This window comes from Mizuhopecten yessoensis, unplaced genomic scaffold (assembly GCF_002113885.1).
Source record: "Mizuhopecten yessoensis strain PY_sf001 unplaced genomic scaffold, ASM211388v2 scaffold3989, whole genome shotgun sequence".
Taxonomy (NCBI): Eukaryota; Metazoa; Mollusca; class Bivalvia; order Pectinida; family Pectinidae; genus Mizuhopecten; species Mizuhopecten yessoensis.
The window spans coordinates 385,432-395,172 of record NW_018405320.1 but is presented as its reverse complement, the minus strand read 5'-3'; the positions used below and the strand labels follow the sequence as shown (position 1 = coordinate 395,172).

Genomic DNA, 9,741 nt, shown 5'->3' with positions numbered 1-9,741 from the left:
TTGCCAAATGGTCAAAAGATAGCGCAAGGAGTACGTTACGGAATCATTATTGCAGGTGGGCAGTATTCAAAGGAGAAAATAACTGCCGTAGCAGTTAGTACGGTGCATGTATTCTTCCGGATAGCCGGTTAAGCTGAAATGGAATCGACAGAAATGCTAGCGCTGTTTATGTTATGAATAAATATCTAAAACTATTAAGCTCGCTAGTATCTTTGTCTGAGTTTGAACACAGATGAACTTAGTTCAGTATGTTAATGGGCATGTATCGGAGAGAGTTTACAGTGGTTGATGCGAAAGCTAGGGATAAGTGACTGGTTAGTTTGATTTTGCCATGAGGCCCTCCAAGGGATAACTGTTGTGATGGCCCACGGCGTATTTTCTGGGTCACCGAGATACGTGTTATCTAAGTCCGTGGATTTACATAATTTATAATATTACCGGGTTCAATAAAATGGTATGATTTAATTATATTGCTGAATTAAACGATTATTTTTGTTTTTACACGCAAGATTTAAATTAGTACTTATATGAAAACCCGGCCTCCTCTGCCCCGGCAATATATAAAAAAAAAAATCAGAAAAGTGTTTCAATTCTGAACACTTGCAAATGTGCAATTAACTTCTAATGATGAATAATTACTGTTCAATAAGTTTGAATACGGACTTAGAAATCATAGAACTTGGTTTCATAGTGCGGTAAGAGGTTGCAGTTGCCCGACGGCCCCTCTCTGGGGGCCCCTTTGGAAACCGTTACTGCCTAGTCAGCAGGTGACGTTATCGGTGCTATTTTTAGCAGGGCTTTCCCGAACAATTCAAGTGGTCAAACTGGACATTTGGAACGGACTATGAATATGGGGATAGCGAGGTAACATAAGTGGAAGTGCATACAATACATACATTCATTAAAAAAACAACGCCTTTTCACGTGATGTCCCTTTAAGACGCGTGCCACATGTGGTGACAAGCGACATTAAGACGACTGCCACATGTAGTGACGATATACATTAAGGCGCGTGCCACATGTGGTGTCGAGAGACATTAAGACGACTGCCACATGTAGTGACGATATACATTAAGGCGCGTGCCACATGTGGTGACGAGAGACATTAAGACGACTGCCACATGTAATGACGAGATACATTAAGACGACTGCCACATGTGGTGACGAGATACATTAAGGCACGTGCCACATGTGGTGACGAGAGACATTAAGGCGCGTGCCACATGTGGTGAGGAGAGACATTAAGACGGCTGTTACATGTAATGACGAGAGACATTAAGACGAATGCCACATGTGGCGACGAGAAACATAAAGACGACTGCCACATGTGGTGACGAGAGACATTAAGACGACCGCCACATGTGGCGACGAGAGACAATAAGGCGCGTGCCACATGTGGTGACGAGAGACATTAAGGCGCGTGCCACATGTGGTGACTAGAAACATTAAGGTGCGTGCCACATATGGTGACGAAAGACATTAAGACGACTGCTACATGTGGTGACGAGCGACATTAAGGCGCGTGCCACTTGTGGTGACGAGAAACATTAAGACTACTGTGACATGTAGTGACGATTTACATTAAGGCGCGTGCCACATGTGGTGACGAGAGACATGAAGACGACTGCCACATGTAATGACGAGAGACATTAAGACGAATGCCACATGTGGTGACGAGATACATTAAGGCGCGTGCCACATGGAGTGAGGAGAGACATTAAGACGACCGCCACATATGGCGACAAGAGACAATAAGGCGCGTGCCACATGTGGTGACGAGAGACATTAAGGCGCGTGCCACATGTGGTGACTAGAAACATTAAGGTGCGTGCCACATATGGTGACGAAAGACATTAAGACGACTGCTACATGTGCTGACGAGCGACATTAAGGCGCGTGCCGCTTGTGGTGACGAGAGACATTAAGACGACTGTGACATGTAGTGACGAGAGACAATAAGACGACTGCCACATGTGGCGACGAGAGACAATAAGGCGCGTGCCACATGCGGTGACAAGAGACATTAAGGCGCCTACCACATGTGGTGACGAGAGAAATTAGGACGATTGTCACATGTGATGACTGGAGACATTAATACGACTGCCTCATATGGTACACTTGTACTACCTGGACTTCATACATTACGGTATACCGTGACTATAATAATGAATGATACAACCTTGAATGAACATTTTTTTATTTGTAATTGTCAAAATAAAACAACAACAGGTAACACATTGTATCGGGTAAGCTGAATGAATTGTTTAAAACTGTTTATAGGTGGCTTTTCCGTAGTATTTCTCTGACATTGGTTTAGTAAATCTTAACATGTTTTTGAAGGAAAAATGATAATGGATTGAATGAAATAGACAAACAGAAATCAGGAACAAAACATTTTCATTATATTCATTACAGTATAATTGTTGCACTGTCCTACTTGAAGAGGCAGACGGTTGCCTACATAATTGTTACTGCTTAAAAACGCTAAAGTTTAATAAAAATCTGTACGATCTTAGAATAACCATCCCACACGTCGTGCGATATTCCAAAATGCGCTATAAACACAAATATGTAATATATTCTTATCACAAAAGTTAACTTTCGAATCGTTTCTGTAATCTATACATCATTTTCGAGAATTTGTTATTGATTTGAAGTGAATTTCTTTACCAATTCAGTAAATGACCTTTCATACCATTTGTATTAGATGTATGTAACAGACCAATATGTATATCTTATGATTCTAATTCACTACGTTCAACCGAACATAAAGCATTTGTCATATGAAACTCAACACCTATGTATGGGAGTGGCCTTCGACGGCAACCATCTTATTAAAGGAAGAAGTACATGAAATACAAAGGGCACGTGCCCGATCCTTCTTCCCTTCTCCCTTCTCTTCGTCCTGAATCCGGTCCTGGCAGGCGCTAGGAATTCCCTTTCCAAAACCTTCCCTGAAGTTCGTGCCTGTCTCAAGGAAAACGGGGAAAGGTAGGGTCAACGCCTATGGAGATTTAACATTAGCGTCGGCCCCGCTTCGAACTTCAAAACAAGAAAAATACAAAAAGGTATGGATATAGGAAGCTTACATCAGGAACACTTATTTTCAGAATTCATTTTATGAGAAATGGGACCTCATTGACTTACACCTGTGTGGGTGTTAAAGGTGTGGTAATACAATTCACAATTCCTCATAGAGCATTAAATGACCCAATTACCTTAGATTTATATCATCCTCATGTGCAATATATTCCAACTGTTATTTTGATACCAAATATTACACTATTTCAAGAAAGAGGTGTTCTCTTTATTGAATGAAATGTCATTACTAATGAGAAAATTTCCCGTTTTGACACGTTAATTTACATAGTTCTAAAACCAGTCTATTTTTCATACTTGCTTGAAAGTTGGCCACTAATAATAGCTTTCAACACTAGGAATTTCAAAAAAATTGACAACCGGTAAATTTGTCATATAACACTTTTAATTCTAAAAACAAAACAAAAACATAGCTTTCTTTCCACATTTCCTTTTAGTTGTGTTTCTTCATGACCAAAGGTCATTGAGTTTTGATAATTGGCAAGTAGGTTGTTCATGTAAATGGATTTAAGTTTTGTAAACATTGATGACCTTGACATTCGTTTAAGGTCACAAAATCAAATTTGCTAGAATAATATGTTTGTATGGGGAGTCAGACAAGGATATCTTTCCTTGCTTTATTTGTTAAGAGTTAACGATATAAAATAATGTAATATTCCTTCATTGTTTTATAAATGAATGGGTAATAGGCAAAATAAAAAAATAACTAGAACTGTAAACCAAAGGTTAACTTATACCACCCGCTCCTATATAAACCAGAACTGTAAGCAAAGGGCTAACTAAGACAAAGCATTGTAAAGCAATCCATAGTCACCCATCGGTAATTATTTAAGTATATAGGTCACTGACATACTTCCTGTACTCCCTCCCAATGCCAAACATTCTTACATACCAAATTTTGTTAGCCCAGATGAACCAGTTTTGCTGAAATCATCCTAGTAGTTACGAAAGAGTTATCAAGACAAAGATTTTTAACAAAGGGCTATAACTCCTTAAAAATTGTCGAAATGAAAACATACCACCCTGATGCACGACATCAGGGGGTAATTACCATATCTGTAAACTTTCATTGAATTCGGCCCAGTAGTTTATGAGGCAGACAGAGGTTTTTTTGAACAAAGGGCCATAACTCATTTTTAAATGGTAGGAATGAAAACGTACTACTTGGATGCACAATGTCAGGGGGCAGTTGCCATATCTAAAAATTTCCTTCGAAAATGGCGCCATAGTTTTGGAGGAGCTGTCTGGACAAGTATTTTTCAACAAAGGGTCATTTCTCCGTAAAATAGGGGTCAGATTGAAAAATCAATACCTGTATGCACAACACCAGGTAGTAGTTATCATATCTTAAAACTTTCGTTGAAATTGTCCCCATGGTTTTGGAGGGCATGTCCGGACAAGGATTTTTCAACAAAGGGACATAACTTTGTAAAACAAGGGACAGCATGAAAAAAATGATACCTGCATGCAAAACTTCAGGTGGAAGTTATCATATCTGGGAACTTTTGTTGAAATTGGTGTATTACTTTTTCTACTGACAGACAGACGGACGGACAAGCTGATTCCAGTATACCCCCTAACTTCATTGCGGGGGGTATACTTAAGTGCATAATAGTTTCACAATTAAGATTATGTTATTGTTTTTATATTATTGCATATCGTTGTCTATAACGCAATCTCGGTTCTTCAGAGGAACGATTACTTTTGCTGAATACATATTCATGAGTTATTACAGTTGCACATTACTTTCAAACAAACGTTATATAATAAGGTGTTTTGGTATACTACAAAAACAGAAAATGCATCGGTATTTACCATAAAAAACATTGATAATCAAATCTCCATGAGAATGTGAAACTGGCCTTTGATCATGTTTGGCATGCTAAAAAAGTACTTTATCGGTTTTGATATTTCATAAAAATGATTCCGTAGACAGAATATATATATAGACATTTTTTTTAAAGAAGTTTAAAATATAGACTACCATTGTGACTATATATAGGCAAGTTGACAATGTTGGTTATATTTTGAATTATGTGAAAATTTTGCTATTTTTCTTATTAAATGTATCACTACGCTTACTTCATGTATACCAATATGACATATTTAGTATAAAAATAACAGTAATTGTATGCACTGTACACAATCATAATTCATTTTCAAAATAAAATTTTCCTGTGACATTTATCTGTCATTGTGTTAGGATACCCCCGTTACTCAACCTGGTGTTATACAAGGAGGTCCACTACGGTTATCAGTTCAGGGATCTACATATGGCAAAAGAATAAAAGAAATCAAAAAGGGGGCCAAATGTTGACCGCCACCTTTCATAATTCTATAATTTAACAAAAGGAATTATAATTGAACCGTTGAACCGTCGAGACTCGAATGACTATGTTCCCCTCAAACTACGTTTATTACTCTATAGATACCCGTGTCGCACCTATAACACGTGCGGTTACACGTTACCCGTCCCGCCTCAAGGGGCTACCTGTGTCACCTTGGCCTCATATCCGGACACTAGTACACCTGTACTACCTGCACTCCATACATTACGGTATACCGTGACTATAATAAATACATTTATTCAAGAAATGTATCTCTAAAACTTTTTTCAATGAAATTACAAATTATGTTTAAAGTCATAGATATTTAGGAAGGAACACATTGTGAAAGATATATTTAATATTTGTGCTGCCTGTATTGGAACATGCAAGCGAAGTATGGCGTGGCTTTTCAGTGGTATATCTTACAAAATCTGAACATTTTCAGCTTGAAGCAGCTATAGTTATTTCTCCAATCAACATGGGTTCTGTATATCTATCAACATTTTCGCCATCCAAAAGACTGGCTATGACTTTAAAATATTCTTAAGTTATTTCAACTCATTTGACATTTTGAAACATTTAGTTTTTCTTTCTGCTGCATCAAATGCTGTACGATTTATCATTTTCATATTTCATATAGAAAAGGGTTAGTGGGACTTTACGATTATCATATCCTCGGGTTACCGGTTTCCGCGTGGAAGCATCCACGATTTCGTACTCATATCGGCAGAAAACTGTTGAAATAACGGATGACTGTCATAAACATGTATACAATCTACTGATAGAAACAAAAAACTAGCAACATGAAACTGTATTGAAAAAAACCCAGAACATACGATTTTTAACAAATTTCTTCCGTCGGAGTCGGAATATTCATATATTAACACTATTTTTATATATATATCCCGGGGGCCTTTGTACATGTAGGTAGGGGACTCCCAATCACTTAGAAACCTGGGATATGTATACTTTATTTTTCTGTGATGATAATTACAGTTTTTTTTAGTTTTATATGTGATTATCTCCCTTTACTTGTAATATAATATGTTATTGTTATTTTTATATATGTTTATTGCAATAATAGCTCTCAAGAGCCAATGTTCCTTGTTTACCTGTATGCGACGTTAAATAAAGTTTCTTGTATCTTGTCGGAAATAGCCGTCATATGTTTCCGTGTGTCTATTTTGATTTAGTGTTCAAAGAGAGATAACTCGAATACACTAAAAGAAATTATCTACGGTGACCTGCAAGAACAAAAGCTTCGTTTGGAATAAAAAAAATATCTTTGATCGTCAAATTAATTATAAAAACAACTGTTTTTTACATTTTACAATTTTTTTTTATTGATTTTTCAAGATGTCAAATTGAACGAATTCATGTAATTTTGTTAAATTTAATTATTATATTTATTTAGTTTTAATATAGAATCTGTTAATTATTTTTTTCTGCAGTTTTATATCGGTTTTGGTTGATGGTAAGTTATTTCTTATTTGATTCTGTTTAAAATTGGTGAAAATTGGAAGTTCATTGCATTAAAAGGTTTACGTTTCATTGAAAATACTGTTTATCGATATATGAATGTCTCCTTGGCTCTTCGGAAGTGGAAAAAATCGACGAGAAGATGTGGCCTGATTTGCATACGACATTTTCGTACGTTTGTCAGACTGCATAAAAGGCCGGTTCATGAATGAAATATATCACCGTTTTTTCAGGTATGGGCTCATTTTGAGCAAGATAAAAAGTGCATTAAGCAAAACTGCATATTCATGCGTGTTTTTTACTCAGTGATTAATTCTTATGTTTTCCGGACGAACTTCCGGTAATTTTTATGTCAGTTTACAGACGATGGCCAAACGTCTAAAATATCCTTGTGTTGTGTCCAGCAGGTCACGTAGTTACTAGATATAGCTTGATAAACCAACATGGAGCGAGGAGACACTGACACCAAAACAATACGAAGCAAAAGACACCAGAACAACAATAAGCGAAGAGACAGTATTTTCCGTATCGATAAGAACACTGGAAGAGCATTTAGATCCATGAAAACCGATACAAATGTAACATAAGAATAAGGACTGATGTACTAACCTAGATTACATGTGAATGAAATGTGACGCGTCACCAAGTACAGCTGTATCAGCGTATGTTGTTTCCCACGGATCAACTCTAGCTGATAACAACATGCTAATAAAAGACTTCGACAGATCTTTCTTTTTATCAAGTCAGCAAAGATGATCTCACAAAGTACGGTCGTGTTGGTGATCTGCTCCCTAGGGAGTTTTGTCCTTGGACACCCAGGGTTCATGGACCTGATCCCTAACGGTCACATGGTGCCAAATCCGTGCCCAAATAATAGCAGCTATCCCTGGCACGGAGTAGGACACAACAACCGCACAGGCGGAGGTATCGCTAACGTGTTCGGTGCTGTAAGTATACAATTTTGTTGTATGGTTAGTAACTTGTCGTTGATGCATTTTTTTGTCGATATGATTTCTAGAAATTTCTAACGCTTAAGTATGAGAAAGAGGGTTCTAGATGCCTGTATTGTAAAAAAAACTTTCGTTAAAAAGCAAACTTTGTGGGGACATTTGTGGAAGTGGATCGTTAACTCGCAATGCAGGCAAACAAATTAATGTAGGACCATGGATATGTTTATCCTTAAAAATTTCATCACACAATTGCAGTAAGCTGTCGATATTTGATTGGTTTCAAATCGCAACAACTGGTGAATTCTATTTAGTATAATGTTGCCGGAAGGAATAAAGTGGTTGTGGTCTTCAGTATGGTGAATTCAAAAGTCGATATCATATCCTTTTTATCTATAGCCCGGAGGCAAATACACATGGAACACACTGTACACGCATGCATTACACACATGGATGCACGTTAATAAACGATAGAAGCTGTTGCAATTACGTTTCATCCAATAAAACAAAGCCAAATGAAACCAATATGTAGACGAGGGAAACCAACAGAAACAAGTGATGGATTATCTTACGAGGATTCGAGACTTCAACCATTGTTCGTTTTGATGTTATAATGGACAGATACATTGCGTTTGCCAGCATGAGGAGATTATATAGGATGATTCAGTTACACAGCGTAGTAGTACATTATGTATGAGATAAAAGAAAATATCCCAAACTACCGTTTTTAGTGTGAAATTACTCATTACATATGTTGTGCTATGAATACACTACTCATTACATATGTTGTGCTATGAATACACGGTTACTCGTCTGTAATAGACTAAGGGTTCCTTTTTTTTTTTTTTTGATATTGATGATATTACTCCAAAGAATTAAAAAAAAAACATAAGAAGAAAAGTTGTCGATATTTTACACTTCAGAAATTCGTTTTCATTTTCTTTTTCTACAAATTTCGGAATTTTATAAGCTTTATCATACATTCGTTTTCATGGCATAATGGCTTTCTTTGTCAGGAACTTTTTATTTTAGTTTAATACAGTTTGATCAAAAATATTTGGACTCTTATATGAAACGAAAACGAATGTGAAATCCTTCATATATTATGATCGTTATTTAAGGACTTTCTGACGGCAAACATGACATGGACAAAGGCCTTTTGTATGGCTGATTCCGACATTGATGGCAAGACTAACGGCTTTGAACTCGGTGACCCCGACTGCAAGTGGGTTCAAGGTGGACCTCCAGCAGGCAAGCCATTCTCACATCCAGGTTAGCTAATTAACCGATTTCTTAGTAAATAAACGTTTTTAAAAAAGCTCATTGCTATTCCTCAAATGATCACCAGAATGAATGTGTTTAACGTCAGCAGTGCTGGTCTAAGGTTGATATATAAGAGAAATCTTTGAACAGTTAATTGTAATACATATGTGGGTAAAATCTTTACATATACATGTACATTTAGCTTTACATATCTTTTTCTAAATTTTATGTTCTTTTTAATTTTAAGGTGTTTGTGAACCAATGACAAGTAAAACCTGTATTGCTGTTAATTTGAATATTAGATGTATCTAACTTATGACGTCATTAAACTTTGTTTTATATCGTTGCATTGTTGTTTTCTTTCCTGGTCATGCGTCTAGGTGATTTTCATGACATTTATTCTGCATCATGTGATAGTTTGTAGTGGCAAAAGTAATAATGTTCTAATCATTATTGTTGAAGTGATGTAAAAATAGAGGATACCATTTTGTTTCCTGTTGAAAACCATAACATGTTATATATTTCACGACGCAAGGTTCAAAATATCGCTCTTCTCTACCATACTTTTGAATTATATATGGTATTTAGTGACAAAACCATTAAACGTATTATTTCTTAAAATTTAT

General features: G+C 36.5%; 1 protein-coding gene across 1 annotated transcript; it reads left to right on the top strand.

Annotated features, from left to right (window-relative positions):
- Positions 1 to 7,598: 7,598 nt before the first annotated feature.
- Positions 7,599 to 9,461, top strand: LOC110448294 (temptin-like). Its single transcript, XM_021494463.1, has 3 exons — positions 7,599 to 7,852; positions 8,974 to 9,124; positions 9,363 to 9,461. The coding sequence occupies exons 1-3, from the start codon at positions 7,658 to 7,660 to the stop codon at positions 9,425 to 9,427; spliced, it is 411 nt and encodes a 136-aa protein (XP_021350138.1). The 5' UTR covers positions 7,599 to 7,657; the 3' UTR covers positions 9,428 to 9,461.
- Positions 9,462 to 9,741: the final 280 nt, after the last annotated feature.

Coding starts and splice junctions, on each gene's coding strand:
- LOC110448294 (XM_021494463.1), top strand. CDS start 7,658: ATGATCTCACAAAGTACGGTCGTGTTGGTGATCTGCTCCCTAGGGAGT. Junction 7,853..8,973: donor TCGCTAACGTGTTCGGTGCT/GTAAGTATACAA, acceptor TCGTTATTTAAG/GACTTTCTGACGGCAAACAT. Junction 9,125..9,362: donor CAAGCCATTCTCACATCCAG/GTTAGCTAATTA, acceptor TTTAATTTTAAG/GTGTTTGTGAACCAATGACA.